General features: G+C 48.7%; 1 protein-coding gene across 1 annotated transcript in view; it reads left to right on the top strand.

Moving 5' to 3' along the window:
- P3H2 (prolyl 3-hydroxylase 2) overlaps positions 1-26,100 on the top strand; it is a 66,413-nt gene that overhangs the window by 34,078 nt on the left and 6,235 nt on the right. The window contains exons 2-8 of the mRNA XM_083848010.1: positions 16,383-16,529; positions 17,246-17,435; positions 20,276-20,407; positions 21,224-21,366; positions 22,674-22,763; positions 23,231-23,271; positions 23,523-23,617. Coding sequence (XP_083704136.1) covers positions 16,383-16,529; positions 17,246-17,435; positions 20,276-20,407; positions 21,224-21,366; positions 22,674-22,763; positions 23,231-23,271; positions 23,523-23,617 — 838 coding nt within the window. The remainder of the gene's footprint in view (positions 1-16,382; positions 16,530-17,245; positions 17,436-20,275; positions 20,408-21,223; positions 21,367-22,673; positions 22,764-23,230; positions 23,272-23,522; positions 23,618-26,100) is intronic.

Genomic DNA, 26,100 nt, shown 5'->3' on the forward strand with positions numbered 1-26,100 from the left:
CGATGGTCACTTGCTGTCCAGGTCAGGAGTGAGGTTCCACGTGTTGCTCCCCTCATGGTGTGGAAGAGCAGCAGGCGGGAGGAGTGCTTTATATTTCTGGTGCGTAATGCTGAAAGCAAACAAAAAGCCCCTCCTAACAAGAAGGGAGACTCTCAGAAGTGCTGTAGCCTTGAGCTATGCAGCGCTTTGACCACAATCTTGAGGACTTCCAGGCTAGCATCGAGCGTGGCATGTGCCAGACAGACAACAATGGACCCTTTGAGCACATTTTGGTACAGATTTTTCTTGGAGGGAGAAAGAGAAATGCAGATGCTCTGCTCTTGTATCAGCAGCTGTCTGTAGGAAGCCCCAGATGCTTTCTGCAGACAGCGTGCCCAGGCTGGTTCCTGGGGACTGAGGTGACCACAGTGACAGCTCTTCTGCAGAGCCATCGCTCAGCAGCCCCTGTAGTGAGTCCTCTCTCCTTGCTCTGCAGTTTCAGCGAGAGCTTTTCCAATACCGTGGGAGTCTGTGGAATATCCTGCTGTGACGTGTGAGCTGCTGACACGGGAACATGGCAGCGTGTCATCACTTATTTCCTGCCTGAGGAATCATAAGGTCTTTTTGCATTGATTTGGGCTCATCTGCTTTCCAAAAGCAAAGCTTTATTGGATCCCTCTTGTCCTTGCTGTCCTCTTCCAGACGGTCTCTGGAGCCTTCCTCTGGCTGTGTTCATGAACTCCCCTGGGTGAGGGCTCCCTAAAGCCTTCAGTCGGCTTGGCCATGGGAGAAGGTGTGTTACCTACCTTCTTGTGTGTGCTGGGGCTGTGCTGGCTGCCTGGCACTGAGGGCCCTGAGCTGAGCTGCGTCTTTGGACCTCTGCCATCAGGTAAATAAATAACAGCCTTTCCATCGGAGGGTTCATGAGGACTCCTATTTTCTTGTGCAGTTAATGGACGTGTAAGTCTGGCCACTTTCTCTGAATAACGTAGGGCTGAAAGTGCTTGTGAGCCAGCTGACCTGTTGGGCAGAAGAGCAAAATTAGTGACATGGCACACAAGTGAGATGTGGTGATTGCCTTGAAACCCTCGTTTGAGGTGCCAGGCATGACCGGACAGCCCTCAGCCTGTGTCTAAAGGGCAGGTTGAACCTCAGCTGCGCTGAGATGCTCGCCCTCTCCTGCCTGTGCCCAGGTAAACCCAGGTATGAAGGCTACTCAGCAGCTCAGCTGGGGCTCTGTTCTTTTCCTGGCATTTCAAATCCTCTCTGTTGTTTTCCTTAGGGGCCAAAAGCTGTCACTATTGGTTTTGGTGTGGTGTAAAATCCAGCCTGGGGTTCCTGAAAGGCTGGGGGTTGATGATGTCCCTCCTGACCTGTCACAAGCCAGTACTCTTGCTGCTCTGTGACCCCTTAAGTCAGAGCTTTTTCACCATGTCGGCACGAGGACAGGTCTCTGTGCAGCTGGGGATCAGAGATATGGGCGGTCTCTTGCTGAACCTCTTTGGAGAGCTGCTGAAGAAGGAGCTTGGCTCAGGTCTTATGTCAAGTAGAACGAGGGAAGGAAACGTCTCCAGCTTGTTTGTGGTCTGGCAGCAAGAGAGCTTTCTGCTGCTGTCACTGGAAACCTTATTTTTTTTTTTTTTTTAATATTTCCCTCATTCTTGAGATGTTTCTGGTGTGTGTGCTGGTGCTGGAGCTCAGCAGCATCAGCTGGCTGCGATCTGCAGACCCCGAGGGCTCTGGGGCTGCTCAGCACAGGTGGGCAGCGTGGCCAGGGAGCCCCAGGAGGGGACCTATGCACTAGGATGTCCTGACAGCACTTAAACCTCAGCTTCCCATCCCCATGTTACCATGATCGGGAACACCCTGTGCTCCACAAACATGGCATGATCCAGCCAGGGATGCGCTCGCAAAGAGCAGTGCCAGGGAGAGGGGGGATGCTGCCATCACTGCGAGCGTCTGCAAATAATAACCCGGAGCGCCAAATGCCAAGCTGGTGCCGGTTATGCAAGTCTGCCCATACATCCACGTTGCCAATCGAGTCGCTGTTTAGGTCTTGTGGGTTTTATTCTGTGGCTCAGATTTATTTTGGATGGAAAGCCACGTGTTTCCAGTGAAGCTACACCTGCGGAGATTTATGTTTTGAATTAGCCCCAGCAACAACCAAAGCACATTTGTCAAAAATTCTTCCATATTTGTACTTTTTAAAGGCATTTTTCTTTTTTTCTTATTTTTTTTTCAAATGAAGTATGCCCTGCTTTTTTAACAGTAGTCTAGGCTGGGAGCAGATAAATGTGTTTCCAGTGGCTTCTTGAAATGAACAGCTGTTATTCACTGAATTGAACAAAAAGGCATTGTGAAAAGTATGTCCAAAGTGATTCTTAAAAAATAAAAAGGGGGGCAAAAAGCTAACAACAACAACAACAAAAAAAATTAAATATGATATTGCAATTAGCTCAGCTGTTTGGGGTGAGTCCCATGGGTGTCGTTACATCCTGGCTACCTTGCTGGCTTCTGTGACTTCGATTTCATCCTCTGTCCCTCTCAGTTGCAGCCCTGGATCATCTTTAAGCACGTTACAGGAACTTTGTGAACCAAATGATGATTGGGTTCACCACCATTTATTAATATAATTAATACTGTTTTCTGTCAAAATCCCTACATTGAAGTTTCTGCCTTTTTAAGCATTTTCTCCTCCATACTAGGGAAAATCCAGACCTGGTACCAGTAAGAGAGGCAGTTCCTCTGACTTCATTCACGTCATGTGCTGTCACTGGAGCTGTTTGCAGTTTTGTTTTATTTTTTTTCTAGAAGAAATAAATACTTTTTTTGAGGGTTCCTGGGTTTGCAAATTTGGTTTTCAACAAAATGGAAACACTTGCAGAAAGCGAGGGTGAATCGACATCTGGCAATTTCCTCAGCCACCGGATTCTTTTCTCTTTGTGGATAATTGCACAGAAATTTAAGCGAAGTCTTTGTGCAAATAAAAACCCCCTCGCCGTCTGAGCGTGATTGATTAGGGACACTCGCTCTTTTCCTAATTCTCTTACTTAAGCTTGGCATCATCCTCCTTTTCCGTCTTAGCTGTTTCCACCGGAGGTGAAGCGGTTCTCTGCGGAGGGGCAGGAGCCACCCACCCACGGCAGAGGCTCCTTGGACAGACAGACTGCTGTGGGGGGGGGTGTGGGGCCGGGCAGCCACCCCTCCCTGGCTGCAGTTCAGGGCAGCAGAGCCTGACCCTATTTGACTTCTCCTTTATGGATCCCGGTCTCTATAAACAGCCTTTTATGGCATTTGCCTCTCAAAGAGGAAGCAGGGTGTGGATGGGAACAGTGACAAAGAGCCACTTATGAGGATTGAGTGAGCTCTTACAGGAGGCCGGCGCATAATTTTAAGATCAACAGAAAAATCTTGCAATGTCTTCAAGGCCTGAAATGTCATCTGAGGTATTTAAATGCTGTCATTCAGCCTCCCAGCTACCAGGGTCAGAAGCTTAGTGCTGCCGTTCAACAGGGAAACTGAGTCATGGAGCTGCTGAGTGACTTATTGAAGGATTCCCAGCAAGTCAGAACCTGAGCCAGGAATTAGCAGCAGAGACCCAGACTGCCCGGCCCCTGGGCTGTGCTCAGAAAACTCTGGCTTCTTGCAGGAGCCTGGCTTCAGCCGTGTCCTCAGTGAGGGCAGGCAGCGGGGCTGACCCTCGTGGCCACCTTCTCCTGTCTCAGGCCAGCAGAATGGAGCAGCAATAATGGAGTAAACACCTGCTTTATTCCTACAAGGCATACACGTGTCCTTTAGGACATTGTGGCAATGAGAGAAGAGAAGCTAAGGAGGCAGCACCGGCTTGGGAGACCCGCGAGGATCATCTGCTAGTGTGGGTGCCTTTGGTGTGAAGCGGGCACTGGAGGCGTGTGCTGCCACGGGATTTCTGGGAGCAGGGCACTAGGAGTCAGCAGCTGGAACTGGAAATTGTCTGTGTCAAAGTTTGTCTGGGTCGTGGCTGGCATCCAGCCTGGCTCCATCCTTATCTGTCCCCAGTGAAGGAATCTGTGCAGACCAAGCGTTTATCCACAGCAGCAGATAGCGGTACGTTTCCTCTGTGTGCATTCCAACAGTGAACGCAGAGCTCTCCCCTCTGACATCCTGTCCTGCAAGCAACCAGTACAGATGTCCCCGTGCCAGGGCTTGGCAGCCTTCCTGCCCCAGGACTGAGCTGCGAGCTCACCACAAAACCCACGGAGATGTTGTCTGGTGGGCTGAGATGGGCAGAGCCACGCTGCCCTAGTGCCCAGCATGGCACCGCAGGGGGCACAGGTGACACCAGAGGTCTGCCCTGCTCTCTGAGCTGCTTGAGGAAGAGCTTTCCTGCTGCTGGGCTACAGATTTGCTCCAAAAAAATGGAATGGGAAAAGCCACAAATCAGCTGGCAGCTTGATAGGGTGAGTCCGGGCAGGCATGGCAGGGGAATGCAAGCACGTGCTTGCAATCTCCAAGCCATGAGCGCTGCGTACCTTGGGTTATAAATAAATTGCATCACTGACAATGTGTTTGTGAGAGAGGCCAGGAGGGCTGGGGATACAAAGTACTCGGTTCTGTTTCATTCAGGATGTTTGGTGCTTGGCCACCAGTGCTGGGGAGGTGGATGGGAGGTGCTGGCTCTGCTGCTCTGGCCTCCCTGCTGGGTTACACAAGGCCTTGGAGTGCTCTTGTGCAGGGTGATGGGGCTGTGTCTTATTTCCAGCTTTTGGCTGGGAGGAAGAAGAAAGGTGAAGGTACATACCTGTCAGAGAGCACCCCAGGGTCAGAAACGTGGGATCTGCTGCTGATCAGCCCTGAGCAGAGGATACAACTCTCAACTGCTCCCAAGGAGGAGCTCTTGGGAGCATCCACAGCCCTGCTCTGCCTGTCTGTTACTCATCCCATTATCCCAAACTGGGATAATGCGATGAGTAAGACTGCCTGGGGACCTTGGTCAGAGGAAGCACAGCCCCATAGCACGTCTCCCTCCCAGCTCTTCCCCAGGCAGGTTTGCTGTAGGTCGCTCCCCTCGGGAGCACCCACCGGGATAATCGGCAGCTCACACAGTAAAACCTGTGCTGCCACAGCAGCAGATTTTATAGTTTGGCCCTACTGGCATTCTAACCCCATTACTGTGCATTTGAGGGTTTTTTTATACGGTAATTAGCCAACGGTTTGATTTGATGTCGATACGCTGTGCTCTGTTACAAAGAGCCGATTGTAGCTCGGCATCCCGGCCAGCCCCGCGGTGCAACGGAGAGGCTTTGAAAGTGCTGCTCTGTGTGCAGGGCACTTGGCAAAGCCTCCCTCATCCCACCCTTGGATCAAATGTCCTGATAAGGAGACGGAGCTGAGAGGGTTTGTTTCACTCCTTCCAGGAACGGCTTTAGGAACCAGCAACCCCGGGATCTGGCTGCGATTTGCGGGAGACGTTGTACTCCTTACCTGCAAGCTGGGGAAAGTGATACCTCTGCCAGGGGCCTCCAGGGCTCAGTTAAGATTAATAAGGGTGGGAGGGGAGATGAAATAGCTGTGACATTTTATTTTTATTATTAATGATGTAGAGCAAAGCCAGGGCATCTCTGTGAATAATCGCTCCGGTTTGCCTGCGGAGATTTGGCTGCATTTTTTCCCCTCCCTTACCCTCTACTAATCAGAGCAAAGTTTGACTTTGTAAGAGGAGGGCTCAGAAAGCAACATTTCTCAGTGTCTGAATAAAAACCTGAGCGTTTCCTGGAGTAATTAGGTCCAGGCTCTCAGGAAATGAAGGCCGTCTACTTGATAAGTGTTTAGTAATGATTACCAAGCTATGGCTGGGGAAAGCGAGCAAAGTGTTTTCATTTCAGAAGCAGCAAATCCAGCTGAGACTTGTGGTGTCTATCATGTATGGAGGCAATTGTCCAAGTGGTATGTGGCCTTGCTGGCTGAAGCACGAGCCAAATTCACCCTGGAGTAGTTCCACAAGAGACACCAGGGTTACACCACGGGGCTGAGCTGTGTATGCTGTCTGTAACTTGCCCCTGGGCTGAGGGCTGGAAGTGTCATTCTGGGACCAGTGGTGTTATTCTCAAATTAGTAACAGTGTTCATCAACGCTTGTGGAGCTGGCACAGGGTGAGTGATATTTGCAAGAATAGAATTAGATCCTCTCCAAATGAAATACCTGTTTCTTCAGTGGTGTTGGATAAATTGATGCTGAAAGTGCATACGTTTGGCTTCACCATTGTGTTTTTGTTCATAAGCCAACCTCAGCTGCAGCAGTCAGAAGCTTTCACAAAAGACCTCTCCTCCAGCATTTGTAGAGTCAAATTTGGCTGTGAACATGTCTGACAGTCTGTGCAATTGTCACAGTCCATTTCATGTCAGCATACTCATCCTGCCAGCCTGGAGCACCCTTGAGATCTGACGTGTTGCTGAGGGGGTGGGTTGCAGCCCCCTACCCCTGCCCCATTTCGTCTGCCTCCATTTCAGAGTGATGCCTTGTTGTGGGAAAATCCATCTCTGATTTTCTCAGATGGGCTGGAGTTTTGGTGTGACATTGGAGGACTCTGAGGAAGCTTGCAGTCCTGCTGCAATGACTCCTGCCTTCCAGGCACACAAATGTGTGTGCAGGTAGGTTTTGCAACAACCCCCATGTCCTCTGAAAACTCTAACGTAGCCTAGCAGCAAGGCTTTCTCAGCTGTACATCTGCTCTGGTGAAAATAATATACTGATGTCTAAAAATCTCCCAAATCCCTTATTTATTGCAGCTTATATAAATGTCTTCCAGAAAGGATTACATGGCTCCATGGAGGATAGGTGTAAGGGTGGCTTTTAAGCACAGTGGTCCAGAGGCAAATCACGATTTGGGAAACCTGTAAGCTGCTGCTTTCACTGACAAAACCCTGTGTGCAAGGGTCTCCGTGTTATTGCCACGTCCTTATGCTCTGCCCACAGGAGTCCTCCACTGGCCACTGTTGGGGGAAGGCTCCTGGGATCAGCCTGATCTACCTTGGCAGCTTGTACACGTAATGTCCTTTGCAAGACCTTTCCTTTGCTTTCCAGAACAACCGAGAGTGTACTGCAGAACTGTGGATATATTTTCATTTCCCTCCTTGTACCTTTGCCCTTTCTCTGCAAGCTTTGCTTCCTCGCGGACAGTAAATGCAGTACCTGGATGCTGGCCCAGCAATTGGTGAGTCTATCAGATCAGCAGAGAAGTTTCTTTGCAAAGCCAGCAGTTGTCTCCGAAACCACCTAAGGCATAAGCTCCGTTTGCTTCCCCTTGGCCTCAGCCAGTTCGCCTGACGGTGAGCAGACTCCATCCCTGATTTGTAGATCTTTAGTCTTTGCAGAATGGTTGTTTAATTGGCATGATGGTCTGATGATTTATTTGGTCAGGTCTGCAGTGCCATAATGTCCATCACCATCACGATGGTTTCCAAGCATTCAGCAGCTGGGAGTCATGATCTATTGGTTTATAGCTCCAGCCCTGGAAAAGGTATTCTGCAATTACTGTGTTGGGAAAAAAACATGGTAATCAAACCCATTAAAGACTGGAAAGGTTTGGGGTGAGAGGGAGATGCACAGATATTCTGTGAGTCTGTTTTTATTTTGGGAATTAGTTGTTTTCCTTCTCCCTTTGCTGTCCCATGGTGGCTGGGGGCAGAGGGAGATAACAACCTCTTTCTCAGGTAGCACAGTCCTGTTTGCAGCCCACCCCCAGGGCTAAACACTGCTTTTCAAACAAATGCTCTGGTATTTGTTTATTTCTGTAGGAGATGATCTTTCTATTTTGAAAGGGAAAAGCAGGGAGAGGCAGACTTCGGGCTCAGGACAGGGCTTGGATAAGCCATTTGACAAAACTCTATTGACATCAGAACAGGGCAGCTAAAAGAGGTATTATTTTATCACCGCATCCGTGTGGCTTTCTGGCTCCAAGATGGTCGTGAGTAATCCCTGCATCTTCATGAAAAGGTATTTTCTAGGGCTATGCAAAGCTGTTTGGATGATGTTGAGTAACAGCAGAGAAGCAGATGCATTTTCACAAGAAACTTTGGCGGCTGATGGACATTCAACAGCTCATCATGTTGGAGTCTTTTAAAAGGTGCTGAGCCATTGCTAAGGCCTGGAAAAGGAGGAAATTTCTGCTGTAAGAATTTTTCTGTTTGTCTCAGATTTTTCTGTTGTGTTTTTCTGAAGCATTTCAGCTATTATTTCTATAGAGATAGTGACATGGAAACAGCTTGGTTAGGAGTCTGTTCCAGTGCCTGATATGATCAGCCAGAGCAGCTTGACTGGTTGCAGTGCCCCAGGTTCCTGCCAGGGAGGCAGGATGCTAGAGAAAATTCACATCTGAACTGGAAAGCTGTTGTTTTAAGGTCCCCAAAGAAGGAAGATACATAAAAGCAGGAAAAACTCAGGATCTCGAAACAGAGTCCGTGGCAGTTCTGCTAATTTTGGATCTGGTCTCCGACTCGTGTTGCTGCGTTCTTGCAAACATACCAGGGAAGTGTGGTTTGGTGCTCTGCAGGCAGAAGTGCTGTTGTCCAGAAGTGTGCCCGAATAAGCTGCTAGCCTTATTCTAGGCATGTGGTTGGTGTCAGCCTGTCATGCACAGCTCCTTGTGATCCACCGTTGCTTGTGCAGGTTTTGTTCGTCAATTCGGTCATGGGAAAGTAACCCATCCCCTTGTACGGAGAGGAGGTGGCCAGTGTTATAACGCAGCCCTTTCCTGATGGGTCTCTCTTTTGGTAGAGAGACATGCCTCAGCGTGCTTTGGCCTCCCTCCTCATTAGAATAAACACTTCAGTTTGTTTCCATGTGGATGGCTGTGTTGTGGATGACACTTGTGTTTGGATCTCAGGCACCGTGAGGCTGTCTGCGAACGCGCTGTCCACTGATCCCCTCCCAAGTGCCTCCTGTTCCATCTCTGTGTCATCACTTCTCTCCAGCTCTTTCATCACAGATGAGTTTGCTTTGTTTCTGGTCCAGATCAAATGCCAAATGCCTTCGGGTTCCTGAGGCTGGAAGGCTGTGTGGAAATGCAGGATATTGTTATGTTCCTGTGGCATCCCTGCTGCTGGGACCAGTGCCCCGTCTGCCTCCTCCCATGACTTGCGCTCCCACAATGTCCCCCAGCCTTTCATCTGCCTGCCAAGTTTGTTTGCTTTGTTTTTCCCCCTAAAAGCATGCAATCAATTTTAGCCCTAATCAGATGGAAGCATTCCAGCCTTGACCTTCCTCCCTTCATGCGCAAAGGGCTCCCTTGCTCCTTCCAGTGCATTTCACACGGTCTCCATCTCTCCTCCCAGGTATTTCCTAGGCTTTCTGCTGGGGACCACCTGCATCTCCTGGCACTTGGCGTGTCGGATGAAAGCTCATGGCTTGTCTGCCAAGCTGGGGCCCACGGGACTCTTGGTGGTCTTTGAGGAGGGGATAATCACGCAGTGTGTGTTTCCAGCTGCGCGGTTTCATTAGATTAAAATGCACGGGCTGATCTTTGAGTGATGCCTTCCCAGGAGTGCAGTGACTGGGGTTGCCACAGGGATACTCTAACACGGGAGGAAGGATATGCATGGGAAATCCTCCACTCCGGAAAGCCTGGCTGGTTCTGTAACTCCCTTTTAGTATCTAGCACTGCTTGTTGCCATTAGTCTTTAAGTGTGTGGCTTCTCGCATGCCGCTAATCTCCGAGGACCACCAGCTCACCTCTGATTACCTGACCGAGGAAAACCCTGGGGTAAAGGAATCTCATGGGTAGCCACCTGCACAGATTCATGAGGGCTGAATGCATCCCGCCTGTTCCAAGGAATTTTACGCAGGAAGCCCTTACTTAGCTTTCAGGTTATGCTAGCATCCTTAAAAAGGGAGCAGGAGCCCATTTGTAGCCAGACACAGTTGTTGGAGGAGCTGCTCAGAGCACACCCATGGCCCCGTGAGCAGGATGCTTCACCCCACTGGTGCGGTGTGGCTGCGGGGTGTTGGTAGTGTGGTCGGGTGTTTGCAGCAGGGACGTTTTAAACAGGGCTGGGGAGGAAACAAGGGGTTTTGTGCCCAAGCTTTAAAGGGTTTTGATTGTTTTCTTTCATCTTCTTTCTGCTAGGACAGCCCCAACTGCATATTCTAGGAATTTTTCCTCATTAAAACTGTTGTTTTACACACAACACGGCTGTCATCAGGGTCTGTTAAACGCAGCTAAGTGTTTATGTAGGACAGAAACTGCCTGGGAGTGTTTTTCACAATGGGTCAGACTGAAGGTTCAGTAAACATAAACACATTTCCCACTGATTGCTCCCCGGATGAATCCTGCAATGCATCAATGTGTTTGAGATTTATGTGGGAAGGGTCTCTCCTGCTGGGGAGAGGTTTAACAAGAAGTCGCTTGCTCCTTGTGTGTTGTTTATTATACCGGGGTGCATTTAAGCGTATAATGCAGGGGCACAGACCTGTGAAAATCTTCATTCAACCTAATGCCTGTGAAGAGTTTAAGAGGAGTTTATCAGAGAGGGAGGGAAGGATGTGTTGGAGGGGAGGGACCAAGGAGCTTGCTGGCTCTCAGCTTCAAAATTAGTTTGTCTCACTGTAATTTAAGAGCACCCACGTAGCGGTCTTAACCCGAACCTCTGGCAGATGAGAGTATTTGTGCTGCACGGTGCATTCCCAGCACACCTGGGGGATGCAGCTCATCCGCTCTGAACGTACACGTGAAAGTGTTGTGGTTTAACACGACCGGCAGCTAAACACCACACAGCCGTTCGCTACTAGGAGGAAAATTAACTCTGTCCTAACTGAAACCAGGACAGAAAGCTTATGAAAAATAGTACCAGCATGGCCCAGGTGAGAGATTCATTAGGATGTCTGATTCCTCTCTTGGTTAGTTGCAGAAAAAAAAAAAAATAATAATAATAAAATTGTTCCATGAACAATGTTGAAATAGTTTGTTTAGTTGAGTTTTAAATTTCCAAGCATCTGCCACTTTCTGCAGACTTACTCAATGTCTAGTCAGCTCTTCTGACCATGTACCTACCAATCCGCATGTTTGTGTGCTGAAAAACTGCCTGTTGGAATAACAAAAAACCCCAAACCCTTCCTAGGTTTCTCATGAGAAGTTTTCCCTGTGCCAGCTCTCCAGATTGGTTGTGTTTTGGATTTGGGAGCACCTTCCTGCCAACCTTGGATCCCATCAGCAGATGGAGAATTTCCTAATTAACTCCTCCTCTTCCATTTGTAATAGTAAAACAGTTGAGACGAGGTCAATTGCTGTTTATAGCCATCTCACGCTACTTGTTTCTACTCGCCCAGGCAGTAATCTCTGCATAGACACAGGAAGATTAATCCTTCATGGCACCAAACTTTCCATTCCCCTTGCTATCTGTGCTTACCCACGGCTGAGCCCCCCCTCCTCTGCAGAGCCTGGTGCGCTAAGCCTTTGATAAAACACAACAGCAGTGGGACTGTGGAAAAAGTTTTAAAAAACAATATCAGTTCAGCAACCCAGGAGTTGGCTGGGAGGTTTGAGGCTTCGGTTTCTAGGTCAGGAGAATAGTTTAAAATTTGTTCTCACCAGCTCTGTACCAGGCTCATGCATTAGGAAGTTCCCTGAGGTGACATGCAAGCAGGCGCATGTAAGAAACTTCAGGGTTTTGAGGGTTCTACCACTTTTTCCAAGGTATAAGACTTCTTCGCTCCCCCCAAAAAAGTTTAAATTGCAATTGTGTCGTACGTGAAGATACCTTAATACAGAAACAAGTTGGGTTATGGTAATTGCCAATAACTGATGATATGTTCAGTGAAATGGGACTTCATTGCCAAAAGTTGTATGAGGTCTTGGTAATATCGTGTACCATCACCCTTGTCTCAGGCAGGCAGAATCAATAGTGCATTGGCTACTTTCTTTCTAAAATCCTATTTTGCGTCTTGCAGACTCTTTTTGCATCTCTTTTAGCCTCATTTTCACTGTGAAAACTGCAGGGCGAGCTATGAGCACCTGCATACCCATAGGTGTTTTGGATATGGCCGCTTCCCCTTGTCAGTGGCACTGTGTCGGTGATTTTTGGCACTGAGCAGTTGGGGCCGCCCTCGGGCGGGCAGTGGTTAGGGCACCCGTCTGTGCTTCTCTGTGCAGGACACAGCAGCCAAAACGGTGGTAAGATCAAACAGCAAGGTGTGGGTGCTCAGGAGACAGGCAGCATTCGTTTCCTAAGCACGGCAGCTCAGTGACGGTGGCGCTGGGGGTACGCAGCAGATTGCATAGCACAGACTGTGCTGCCTGATACGTAGCTTGACACGTACCACGATGACAATGAATCAGGAAAAAAAATATTTTTCAGCATTAAAACCCAGAAACACGTAAAAATTATGTTTTCTTCTTCTTGGCTCTAGCCGTTGTCATGGTGAAGTCAACAAGGACAGGGTGCTCCAGGGTCTGCCTGGTGCTGCCGTGCTGATTTTGTGTCTGCCTTGGCTGAAGTACCCAGGGCTTGGTGCAAAGGTGCAGCAACATTCCAGAAATCTCATCCCAATAATGTGAATGAGGAGACCTTAGAGCACATATTAAGGTTGTGGTTTGACAGTTGTCATTTTTCCCTGCTTATTTTGCTTCATTGTTAATTGTTATGCTGTGTTATTTATATTACTTTTTATTACATTTATTTATATTACATTTATATTACTTTTTGAGAGCCCTACAAAGATCAAAATCCACTTGTGTTACGTGCTTGCATTTTCTTATAGTCCCTGAGTTGCTTGCCATCTAAATAAACAACATAATTCCCCTGCAGGAGAAATACTATTTTTTATTGTTATTCCTTTAAAACAATGGAAAATCAGGCACAAAGAAAACAAAGCATTTTTTTCCAGTGGCTGCACAATGAAATTGCGACAGGGCCAGGAACTGAGTCCAGGTGTCCTGAGTCCCAGCCCAGACCTTTAAACACCAAAATATCCTTCTGTGCCTAGTGAATTCAGTGTTTTGGCAAAGCTTTCCCTGAAGTGTTTCATAATTAATGTCAGTGCAAGTCTCTGAATGTCTTACCAGTTAGGAATTTGCTTTTATATACACACATCCCCTTTAAAACTCCCCCAAACTTAGCAGCTGTTGGCTTCTTCATGTTACTGGAGCATTTCTGAGGCGAGAAAGGGACATGATAAATTGAGAAGTGTTGATTTGAAATGTTCTGCTTTGAGTCCACTTAGCAAAATTGAAAGGTCATCTGTCCTCTAAAGAGCCAGCAGGACTAGACACAGTATGAGCCTTGTTTTGAGGGAAAGGGATTTTCTGTTGTGTCTAGAAGTCAGCCTTCGCCTATCTCATGGGGGTGGATTTAATCCAGGAAAAGCTAAGCCCCTCCTAGGATCTGTGACAGTTTTCAACAGCTTTCTGAAAAGGAGCTAGAAGCAAAGACAAGGACAGGGTAGCCCACGAGAGACTATCACAGCTCGCTTCTCAGGGGACCTCTTCCCTTGCTGGGATGTATCTGCTCCCTTTTAAGGCTGCATGTGCGGGATGCTGCCAGGAGAGAGATACGCGCCGTGGCGTGGAAGAGTGTGATTTCTCCAAGCAGCTCAAATAATGGCTCAAATGCTGGCACCCTCTGGATCAGGTCAGCAGCTTTCATGCCGTCTCAGCTCAAAAATTCTTGCAGTCATTTTGCTCACCTGCTGGGAAACCAAAGGCTTGTTCTGGAGAGTGGGATCCTTGATAAGACTCCTAGGAAGGAGCTAAATGCAAGTGTTCTAGAGTTTACAATTTAAAGAAGGCCCAAACTCAGAACCTGGACATATAATGCATCATTAAAAGAGTTTCTTGACTTTGGGAAATCAAGGAATCAAGAGTCACAGCTTGAGAGAAATCTGGAGTCAGGTCCCTGAACTTGGTTCTCAGCTTTGCTCCGATTTCTGCTCCGATGCTGGGGAAATCACCCAACGCACCTGTGAGACAGCAGAAACGGAACTGCTGGTGGGAAATGCCAAGCGAAGGTCCAGAGCAGATCTCTCCTGGCAGTAAAAGCTGGCTTCCCTGCACCCATTGTCAGTACAGCGCTAATCCTGCACATCTTCTGAAGTTTGCACAAGGCAAATTGTTTGCATTTCCATGGGCAGTGCATCGCGGTGGTGCTTTGGTGTTCAAAGGGCGGCTCTGGGGAGCGGGCTGAGATGTGATGTCTGACTGCGGCTTTCATCCCCTTTTCGGAGGTATTCACGCGTGCCTCCTCCGCCAGCCCTGCCCCGGCCTTGCTGGGAACCAGACGAGCAATTTTGGCTGTGTTTGAGCAGCAGCACAGCTCATCAGGTGGCTGAGCTGTTTCTCCAGTAGGTTTTCATGTTCCTGATCATCTGCTTTCAAACTGCTGGCCAGATCCAGCGCCTGCTCCCTCTGCCTGGGAGGTTTCTGTCCGTGGTCACTGGGACAGGATCCCCTGTGAAAGCGATGGGCCTGTAAAGGGGCATAAACTGCTCTTTGAGACAGATGCTACCACTAAATATTTGTCCCACCATCTCCACGCCCTGGGGAGACATGAGACAGTGTGACAGCACTGCTCATTTGAAATAAAAGTGCTGGTTTCACAGCCCCCTGGTCTGTTTGGGTGCCTGCTCCCAAGTCTTCCCATTTCATTTTTTAAAGCAAAAACCGCTCCTTCACTTTCAAATTTCACCTTGTGTTGGGAAAAAGCCAAAGGAAACCTATTACAGTAATTTTTTAATATTTGCCACTTGGAAATTTTGTTTGGGAGCGGAGATTCTAATGGCACCGGCTGCTCCCTTTGCAGCCAAAACACGTCCCCCTGCGCCGGTCAGGAACGCGGCCTCGCAGCCATAAGCCATGTCTTCATGCTGCATTTTCCCAGGTCTTGCCAAGTTTGACATGCAGTAGGAAAGGAGGCATCCTTATGGCAGTTAAACAAGCGGGGTGTTTTATTAACCCTGGCAGACCCTTTCCAAGTTGGAACAGGTTAGCCAAGTGATCTGCTGTGGGCTCGCTGCTTCCAGAGGAACTGCGCAGCTGAATCAGACCTGTGGCTCTTACCCTGCTCCAGCTATTCTTGGTCAGAGCAGATAAAAAAAGGACTTTTTTGCCATGCTGGTGCTGCAGTCAAGTGCCCTGAGCAAATCCCCTGTGTAGCTGGGTGCCCGGAGCAATGTGGGCAGAGCACAGCACCGTCGGGTCTTAATCCTGGCTGTGGGAAGAGGAACTCGTGCAGCTGCGCCCAAACCTTTTCCCTGCCTCTGTAAAAGCATTTCTCACGGCTCGGCTGAAAGGCAGCAATTTATCAAGCCACGGGAGATAGAGTTGATGCTCATTAAGAGCATCCGAGTCTTAATTCAGTGTTTACAGCTGAACCTTAACATAGAGCACAGCCAACAGCCGGAATTAAATCGCGGCTCCTGGAAGGTTTTCGCTCTGGCTGGGCAGTTTGGGGAATCCCTCCTCTGGACCACATCCTGGGCTGCAGCAGAGGGATGCTGAGCCTGCAGCAGCTGGGCTTGGCGCTGTGGCTGGCTGGAGGGGACAGCAGGATGGTGCAGAGCAAGCAGGGCAGCGTGGTTTGCCATCACCCGGGCTGTGCCATGCTGTGGCTCTGCCCTGGGCTGGCAGGAGACCGTCCTGCTGTCATTTTGGGTGTCAGGTGGGTATGCATGCAGGTCTCAAGCAGGGTGAGCCTGCCAGGGGCCTGACTCTGCACCTTTCTGTTAGGCGGTGTTGGCTTGCTTTCAGGAGCAAGTGCATTGGCCGTGGAAGTGGCCCCCATCCCACTGGGTCAGGCAGGTGTTGCACCCAAACATCTGTCCTGCTCCCCCCGCTCCGGGCAGCTCCACGGCTGTGTTTAGCCCTGGTGTTTGTGTTTGCTTAGGAGGCTTTCTCTGGGGCGAAACTGATGTCTGGTCTCAATTACGAATCTACAAACCCAAAGTAACTTGATATATCAAAGGTAAACTTTTTATCTCTCCGCCACTATCAGCAGAGTCTGGTCTGTTGCAGCTGTACCCAGCTGAGCTCAATAAATGGTGCCAAGTCCCCAGTTACAAGCAGGGGCTCTGAGCCTGGACACAGCTTTGCCTCCAAGGCTTACAGAGCGAGTGGCTTCGGCAGCTGCTTTTCCCTCCTGTCTCCGTCACACCTCACATTTCTCCACCTGAGACTGTGCAGGGGGTTGGAGCAGCTGAGTTCAGAGGATGTGCAGCTGGAAAAGAGGCTGGACCCCATCATGCGCTGGCCCCATCAGAGGCACATAAGTGACCTGCCAGGCTGTAGGGAGCTCCAGCAATTCCAGCTCCCCTTTCACTGGGCTTTCCTCTCATTTCAGCCATTTTCCATAAACTCTACAGTCAGGTTTTCCTTGGTCATCCCATCACTGCCCAGCCCGGTGGTGTCAACCAACTCGGTCTTTCTTACCTTGTTGCAGCTGAACCAGCTGGAGGAGGCGGCAAATGCAGCTCACACTTTCTTCATGGCAAACCCCGAGCACATGGAGATACAGCAGGACATTGAGAACTACAAGACCACGTCAGGGAAGGTCAACTTGATTGACCGGGAGGCCAAGCCGCACATGGTGAGTCTGAGCTGAAGAGGTGCCTGGGTTAAGTGTCAGACAGCCTGGAGAGAAGAGAGTTAGGAGGCCAAGAGAGCATCCTCTGTGAATGGGGAAACGCTTGCCAAGGTCCATGTCACAGTGCAGCAAAACAAACTCCCTTTCACAGCTCTCCTTTAAGCCCAGCCAGCTCCTGCTTTTTCCAGGCACCCTGTTGTTTGTTTGATGGCTGTGTCCCCACCACGGTCTCTCCATTCAGGGACTCTTGGGTCATCCGTGGCTGTGGTCACACACTGTCAGGCAGCTCCGATGGATGCCTTGGTGTGCTCCGATGGGCAGATCTTGGCTCACGTGCGTTTATTCCAAGCTGGATTCTTCCACCTGGCCAGGGAGCATCCAAATGAGTGACTGTGCTGGTGGCAGTGCAGGGTGACAGAGAAACAGACAAATGTATCCACCTCCCCAAGGTGAAAGGCCAGCAGGAATACCAGGGCCAGCCCCACTCCCTGATTTCACAAGATGCAAGGAAGCTGGCGTGGCCATTCGGTGTAGTTAATGGAGCTGCTCATTAGGGACCATCCTAAGACAGATCTGCCTGGGCCAGCTGCAGGCTTTTCCCTTGGCGTTCAGCATCGTTGTTGGGTAGGAGAGTTAAAACAGAGAAAAGAAGTGTTTTTGTCACCTAAATGCATAATCTTTAGCCTGCTTACAGACTTCTCTGCCTGCCGGCTTTGCAGGAGGACTACAGTGCTGGGGTAAGGCACTACGACAGGGAGGAGTACGGGCTAGCCATTGACTTCTTGGAGCGCGCCTTGGTGGGGTACTACTCTGAGGATGAAGACTGCCAGATCATGTGCGAGGGACCGCAGAGATTTGAGGAGCACGAATACCTGGACTACAAGGCCAGCCTCTACGAAGCTGTTGCAGGTGGGGTCTTTTTGCATCTTATGGGTTCTCACCCCTGGCCTGGAAATAATTTTAATTATTGAGTTTGGGTGGGTTTGGTGCTGGTGAGTGATGCTGCAGGAGGTGCTTGTGAGGCCAGAAAATGCAAATACAGAGGACAGGGAACCGGGACATCTCATTTAGATCCTAAATAGAAACTGAATTATAAGAATGGCATTTCCAGATGTGTGAAGTATCTGCAGCTTTCAGTAAAGCTGGAAGGTGCTTTAACAAAAACTGCCTCAGTTTCCCCCTGTACGCAGTCTCACTGCTATGCATATCTAGATGTTACTGGCCCTGTTTATATTTTCTCTGATTTTCTGTGTGTATTGAAGAGAGCAGCAGAGTCCTCTTGGCCCTGCTCCAGCTGACCATGAAAGTTGCCAAAAAGGCTCGGGACACAGATTTCTTCCCCATCCAAAGGGATGGGTTTGTCATTAGTGGAGGCCCACCTAGTTATGGTCCTGTCTGAAGTCGTTGGAGAGGACTGAACATTGCTACGCACTCTTCAGATTTGCATGTGTGGCTCTGAGCCAGAGGAGATTAAAATGGTTTGTTCTCAGTAGAAATAAGTTTACATGTAATTAGTTGGAAGTAAAAGAAAAACAATAAATTAAGGTTTGTTTGCTGACAGAAATCTTATTTATCTGCTCTTGGTCTTGGAGTTACATCATGCTCCGGAATTTTGCTTCTTCCATGGAAAATACAGATGGTAGAAAATGCAGGAATGCAGACTGTTTTTTGGTTTTGCATAATTCTGCTTACCTAGAGACCTAACTGAACCTAACAAGATGAAACCACCAGCCAATGAACATGCACTCTTCCCGGAGGTGTTCAAGGCCGGGTTGGATGGGGCTTTGGACAGCCCGATCAAGTGGGAGATGTCCCTGCCCATGGCAGGCGGGTTGGATTAGATGATCTTTAAAGGTCCCTTCCAACTTACACCTACGGGTTTATTATTATGTGATACAGGATGGGAAGCAGCCTCTGCTGGGCTTAGTTACTCAGGCAAAAATGTGAGACTGCTGTAAGGACTAAGTTGGTGCCAATGTAACTGTCAGCTGGTCATGCCTGCTTTCAAAACCATGACCAGGAAACCAAGGGCCGTATCAAGCCCTCCAGGAGGAGAGTTTTTGGTGGGAAAGAAAAGCCACCTTCCTTCTTAGTGAGAAAGCTGGTGCTTTCAGGTTCAAAACAGGTTTTGGTCTCTGTTAGATCGTTTCTGTGCTGTGCAAGTCGAGTGCAGCCCCAGCGAGCAGAGCAGGTGCGTCAATGTGGCCACCCAGTGACCATGGTGTGGACCAGTACATCTCCTGGAGATGAGAAGCCAAAGGTCACAGCAAGCACTGTGGCTTCGCTTGGTCAGATCTGCCTGGGAATAACCACTCCAAGCCCCAGGGCTGCTCAGACACCCAAAGAAACAGGGAAGGGAGGGAGCAAAGGAGGGAAAAGAGTTCCCCATAGGAAATGGTGTGGTCATTACAGGACAGCACAACCCGGAGTTTACCAGTGTCCAAGGCTCCTAGCAGGGACTGAGGGCTCACACACACCACAAAATGAGAGTTTAGTTCTCCAGAGCCCCGTTCTCTTTTCAGTCCCAAGCTAATTTGCTGTACCACTACACAGAGTGGAAATGCTCTCGCCTCCTCACCCCAGGGACAGATGCATTTCAGTGCATTGATTCCAGTACATGCAGACTGTTTCTAAGGCATCCTGAGAGTACCAAGTGAAAGCAGGGCTTGTCAGTGATGGATTACTCCATGGCTAGGATGCTTAAAGAGGTTTAAAATACAGCAAAATTATTTATGTCCTTTTCCTTATTGCTTTCCATAATAAAATACCCTGGATGTAGATGGTATATCAGACAACTACTCAAGCTACCTGCTCGGAGAAAATGGGGACTGTTTCAAGTTTCCACTTGATTTCAGCACAAATTCCTCCGGCTGTTTTTTTGGCAGCTCCAAGAAGTGCTTTGGTAGCTGAGCACATGTTTTTTTTCAAGCCTGTGTTTGTTTCTTAAAGTTTTTAATGGTGTACAGAGACAGAGCGAGCAAAGTAGATTTGTAAGTACATTGCAGCAAAGGCTCCAAACGGGAATCAGATGTCAGCTTTGGCTTCGGCATCGCACAGCTGATACAAGGCCTGCATTGTGTACTCCCACTGATTAGAAAACGTGCTGATGGCAGATGTTTACCGCGTGCTTTCATTACCCAGGAGATATCTCATTGTCAAGAAGCAATGAACACAGGGATTTTGCTGCCAGTACTTGCACCTTAGACCTTTCAGACCAGCAGCGGCGCTGCTTTGCTCGGCCATGCTCACAAAGCTGCTCTATCCCTAGACCCTCTTGTCTTCACCTCCCCTTGCCCTTGGGAGCTTTCTTGCTGGAAAAAGGTGAGGGTTAAAGATGAGCAGAAGGGTATGCTATGGAGGTGGCCACGCTATCTTCACACCTACAACTTGCTTTGTGGTTGTCCTTGCCTTGGGTTTGGTTCTTGGGGTTGAGCACCTGCCTGCCAACAGCAGGTCCCTGGCTGGTCCGGTGTTCCTGGGCAGAGGTAGGTGGCAGCTCCTGGGATGCGACAGAGATGCTCAGGCTCCCTCTGCAGTTGACAAGAGAATGGCATTTCTCAAGGGGGCCAAAAATATGACTGCAGCTCTCCATCAGCTTTGGGAAGGAGCCTGAGCTTTTTCTCTAGGTGCTCCATCACCTGCTGGATCATGAGTTGAATGTCGTTCAGCTGGGGAGAAATAATCTCTGCCTGTCCTGGGCTCAGCACCATCACCACCCTTCTCAGTTCTTCTCCTTCTTTTCCCGGCAGATCACTACATGCAAGTCCTGGCCTGCAAACACGACTGTGTCCGGGAACTCGCCACGCGTTCAGGCCGCATCTCACCCATCGAAAACTTCCTTCCCCTCCATTATGACTACTTACAATTTGCCTATTACAGAGGTAAAGCCCGTCCTTCTGTTCCTTACAGCTCTTGCTGATTTTTTTGTTCAGTTATGAGTTGTTTCATGGGGAAATCAGAATATCTGACATGAGAAACTACCTGTTCAAAAGTCCTTTTCCTTTCAGGTTGACTGAAATGCATGGTTGAGTATTTTTATAAAAGTATTCTAAATCACCAGTCAGGTTTTAAAAGCCCAAAATGTAGCTAAAACATTATTATTCTTTAAAAAAATCATGCTTTTGGGGGATCCTTTCATTTGGATTTGGATATTAAAATGTTGGGGATCTCTATATTTCTAGTTTTCTGAAACATATGACTACATTTTATAGGTTGATACATAACATATACAAGTTAGCCCAAGTTTATCCCCAGATGCCACTTTCTGCCAGTTACCAAATATTTTAAGATTAACAGTAAAATTACAGGAACTGGCAACACGGCAAGATATCAGGAGTTGGCAGCATTATGAAAAGTTGCCAGTTGTGTGGTCCTGTGTGGTATTTTATTAAGTTCTGTTGGAAGAAAGAAAATCTAGGCAGAATTCTGGTATCTCAGGCACGTGGTAAGAGCTCCTTCCTGAAAAGGGCAGGATGGGTGAGGGTCAGAATTACTATTCAAACCGAACACTTCTTCGTTCATCAGTGCAGTGGGAAGAAGGCTGGAGGAGGCAGCAGTTTTGTGCACGGTGTGCAGGCTTTTTAAAAATTCTGTATTCTGCCAAATCAGAGGTTTAATGTGGTGGTGAAAACCCCCAGAGCCCTGAGAGGTGCTGCACATGAGAAAGGCCTCCTAAAAACTGTTGTGTTGCCTCCCAGTTGGTGACTACGTGAAAGCCCTGGAGTGTGCCAGGTCCTACCTCCTCTTCCACCCAGATGATGAAGATGTCTTGGAGAACGCAAGCTACTACGAGGGCCTTCTGGAAGGCACTCTGGATCCAGGCACCATCAAACCCAGAAAGGTGAGAGTGAGCGTCACATACGGGCCCATGGTGCAGGGTTTTAAGAAAAACATCGGCTGGAAACAACAGCAGCTTGGCAGCTTCCCCACACCGAAAGCAAACGTGGAGGTGCTGGGCTATCTGGCAGCGCTGCTTGTAAAGGTGCAAGTCCAGAGCACGAGGGAGAAACGTCTTTAAATGGGGATTTCAGCTTTAAAAAGCCCGAGCGAGGGCAGGGAGGGTGATGACCACGTGCCTCAGTGACATAACCCCTCTTCTCTTGGTGCTCTGGAGGACGTGTGGAGGAGGAATGCAATGAAGAGCAGAGGGCAACTTCTGTTAAGAGCAGGCTGGGAAATATTTTCCCAGGGGAAGCTGGGGATGTCAGTGTTACTCTCAAGTCGCCGGCAGCTGGCTTGGGGTTGTGTTTAGCCTGTTCGGCAGGGAGCAGCTTTGCTATCGCAGGGTGAGGCTGGGGTCAAGCAACCAAACAGTGTTTGTTCAGTCACCCAGCGGGCCAGGCTTCCTCTCCTCCGTTCAGGGCATCTTTGTTTGCAGCCCTGGGGCTGCCTTTCTCACGATGCAGAAGAGAAGTTCCTTGTCCCACCACAGCCCTGCTGAGGCTCGTTCCCCTGGCAGAGGTGGGAAGAAGATGGATTTTCCATTCCCTATGGAATTTGGTGAAATGGTAAAAAAAAAAAAAAGTGAAATGGTAAAGAAGAAATTAAGAACAATTGTAATCTCCTCTGAAACAGCATATCCAGGAAAAAAATGAAGTTGAGAAAATAATTTCAATGTTTCCAGTGTTGTGAAATTTGCTGTGGAAAAAAACACACTGATTTTTGCTTTGTAAAGTAATTTTCTAGGAGAAAGCCCAGTGTTTTGTTTACATATTTTTTCATTTAAAAGAAACACCCTTTGGTGGATGATTTCCAGCTAGCTGTGCTTTATGGTCCCCATCCAGTACCCCAGGCTGTGGTGCTGCAGTCCACCCACCGCTCCTTTAGGACAGGACGGGGCTCCCAGCCCTGCATTGTGGACAGGGAAACTGAGGCACAGCCCAGCCAAGGACCTTGCTCCAACAGCCTGGACTCACCTCTGCATCCAGAGCTCCCCAAGTCACCAGATATTTAGAGGTTCTCCAGGTTTTCAACTGCACACATGTTTTGGGGGGATTCAGGCTTCCTGGGGTTGCTCTGAGGCATGACCTAAGCATCCCCCACCTTGTAGGAGTCTGCAGCATTGCACAAAAAGCAAACCCCTGCTGAAGCAGAGGTGTCTGGTGAAAGCTCCATGTACAACATCTCCCTTTCTGCTCTGCCTTTCAGGAAGCAAAAGCGCTGCTGCGGCGCCATAAGCTGGAGTCTCACCTCCTGCAGGTGGCTGCGGCCGGGCTGGGATTCACCTACACGGAGCCGGTAATGCCTGGGTCTGCTGGTGGGAGGGCCTTTAGGAGTTCACAGCTGTAGGGTCTCCTCGCCCCTCTCCCTCCTGTAAAGCCAGTCCCATGTAGGTGACTCAGGAGCTGGGACTTGGGCTGGTTTGTCCCCTAAGGAAAAATGCTGTTGGCTAGGCGAGGGGGCTGGTAAAGGAGGAGCAGGAGCAGCCAGGTCCATCTCCTGCCTCGTGTCCAGCTGTGTCTCAGCCTTCAGTCCTGAGACCTCCTCCGTGGGGTTGGATGGGGAAGGCTGGGCTCCCACAGTACTCGTGCTACGATGCCCGTTCAGGTTTGGGTTGAATTTTCCATTTGGTCACTCCAAGCAATTGTCCAAGGTGGCGTGGGATGAGTCCACACCAGAGGGCCTGAGTGAAGGAGTGAAGCAGAGCTGAGTGGCTTCAGTCTGACCATCAAACTAAAAAACTCGCCCTCTCCCTTTTCTCACAGAACTACTGGAAGAGGTACGGCGCCCGCCAGGACGAGCACAGGTAAGCCACTACTGCTCTTCAGGGCCTGTTGGTAGCTGTGCTTTGCTGGTGGAAGCAGGTGTTCCCATTACCAAAAAATTGCGTTTTTCCACAGGACAGGGTGAGGTGTTCTATTTGTGGCATTTGTACAAAGTACCAGCTTGCCCATTTTTTTCATGTGTTGGTTTCCAAGAGATGCATAACAGCGTAATTCCCAGAACTGGACACCTGTGGCAGAAGTCATGATGTTCCCCTTCTCTCTTGCTCCTCAGTGTCCCATCAAGTATTAGCAATGAACCAGAGGAAGGGCCCCGGCTGTCCCTAGCAAAGAAACCCACACCGAAACCAGACCGAGAGCTGAAGGAGGGTAAGTCTAATGAAGTTTTTTTCCGACAAAATCAGAAGTTTTTTTTCTATTGCTAGAGGCTACAGACTGCAAAGGCTGGCAGATGAGCAATGATGGCCAGTCCTACCGGGGGGGCTGAAGCTTTTTATAAGAGACAAGAAGGCCTTGATGGTGCCATAGCACTGGTAGCTCTGTGGATCCCAGCAGCACTCTGCTCTTGGACCTGCTTTGCTGCCTGCTGAGTTGCTTAGCACAGAGCCCTGAGATGCAGATTTGGGAGGCTGGGACCTCCCCATGGGGATGTGGCACCCCAAAACAGTAATTTTTCCTCCAGATGCTTTTAAGAGATGTTCCATGTTGTCCAGGCTGCTGTAGGATGGATGCTGTAGGCCTTAGGTTTGGGGAACTCTGGCTTTGCTAATGTGCTGGATCACACTATTTTCACAAACGTTTTTTGTTTGCAGCCTGGCTTGTGATATCATGTTTTGGCTAATACCAAATAACTTGGTTTTAAGGTCTGTTGGTAGAATTTTCAACTGATTTCAGCACATTCTTGACAGCCACAGAAAATACCATAACATTTACTAACAGACAAGATTTGCCCCGTAACAATTTAGAAGAATTAGATTGCGGCCAAATACCAATGCATGCTCCTTACTGCAAAACAACGGGATCTCAAGCCAGAAGGTATCTTGTGTTTCTGGTGGGACAGCTTCACAGTAGCAGGCAATTAAACCTCCTTGTAATGCAAGGGGTGGTCATGGTTTTGGGGGAATTTCACAGCTTTTGTTGTCCAAATTGTCCCCAGCTGCTCAGTACCTTGTTCAGAGTTTTATTACCTCTTCTTTAACCATACAGATAAAAAAGGAAAATACCAGAGGAAGATCTTGAAGAGCTTCATAAGCCAAGAGCTGTCTGATTTATATTAGTTAGTTTGTTTGCCTTTGTAACCAAATAATTTCAGAGTATGTCTTTCTTGGTGCTGTGCTTTTATGCTTGCTGGTTTAGTTGCAGAATGTTTTCAAGTTTACAAAGAAAACTGAAACCCTTCAAGAAATGGATTTTTGTCTGCCCAGCTGCTTTGTTTCTTTTTGTTTCCCTCTCTTTTCATTTGGAAAAAGAAGAGAAAAGGTCAAAAGAGAAAAAGAATGGTACATTTTAATTTTGTGTTCCTCTTCTATACTTAGCTCTTTTGTGCCTTCCCCTCACTCCCAAAAGTCTGAAGAATTCCCCAGTTTCTTTGGGGTGTTTTTCATGTGTGTCTCATCTTTTGATGTCAGTTTTGGATCCTGGGGCTCTCTTCCAAAATAATCTTGCCCCCGTTGCCATTTTAACTTTGGGAACTGTGCAAACCCAGCAGGCCGTGATGTACCAGAGAGCCCAGAGCATAGGCATTGGTTTTCAATAATCCCTACCCATCCCTGCTGGGTCAAAAGGACAGCAAGAATACGTTGGCCAAGGATTGTTCAATGGGTTAATGTGTCATATGCTCTGAATCAGGGCAGAGCACAAAGGAACATGGTTGTGGGAGGGTAAAGGAGCTCTGTCTAGTCCTGGTGCTGGCCTCATGGCTCACCTGGTTCAGGGCAGTCAGGGTTAGGAAACATTACCATGAAATATTGTTATTATTGTGTTGTTTTTAAAACTGAAGAATTAAGTGACAGGACATTGACCAAGACAAACTCATTATAGAACTGTGAAAACGAGAGACTAAATAAACCGTGATATGAGAGCCCGTACACCTGGTTCCAATTTCCAAAGCTTTATTAGTCTTCTGTACCTGAGTCTGCCCAGCAATCGAGAAAGAAAAACGATGCTGCAGCCCTCAGAGCAGTGTTTTGGGGCAGGCGGACACACAGCTTGAGGAGGTTTGAGCCAGCCACGGTTCCTTAGCACAAATCATTGTGTGCAAAAAGAGTCTAGGCACCTTGCAAAAAAAGCAGCACCCCTCTCTTTGTGTGCAGACTGACCCAGGTGAGGTTTACTGGCTGCTGTGACTTACCAGAGTGTCCATGCCCTGATGCAATATAGCAGAGCTTGGTTCATCTGATGGACAAGAGGCAGAAACGCTGCAGGGAGCAGGTGTCTTCCCTAGGCTGCTCTGTGGCACAGTCAGCAGGAGCTCATAAACCTGCTGGACATTTTCAAATCTTCTTCTGATAGCCTGGTCCTGGGGGCCGATGTCTATATTCTATGTCTGTATCTTTACGTGCAACATCTCAGCTGGAAAACTCAGCCCTGGGCTGGGGTGTGCCAGAAGTTTGGATTGCAGCACTCTGTTTCTGATCCAGCTGCGTTTATAATAAAGGCTATTATCGTGCAACAAAGTGGACGTGAGGGACATCCCATCTCTTCCGTTTCCAAGGAACTCTTTAGAAATGAAGCCGTGGGCTGGTGGCGGAGCTCTGCTCTCAGGCCTGTGAGAAGCTTAATTGTGCCACATGGTGAGAGGAGCTCAGTGCCTCCGCTTCCTCTGTTTTACGGTCCTCTGTGACAACAGATAA

Source organism: Anser anser, assembly GCF_964211835.1.
Source record: "Anser anser genome assembly, chromosome: 9".
Classification (NCBI taxonomy): Eukaryota; Metazoa; Chordata; class Aves; order Anseriformes; family Anatidae; genus Anser; species Anser anser.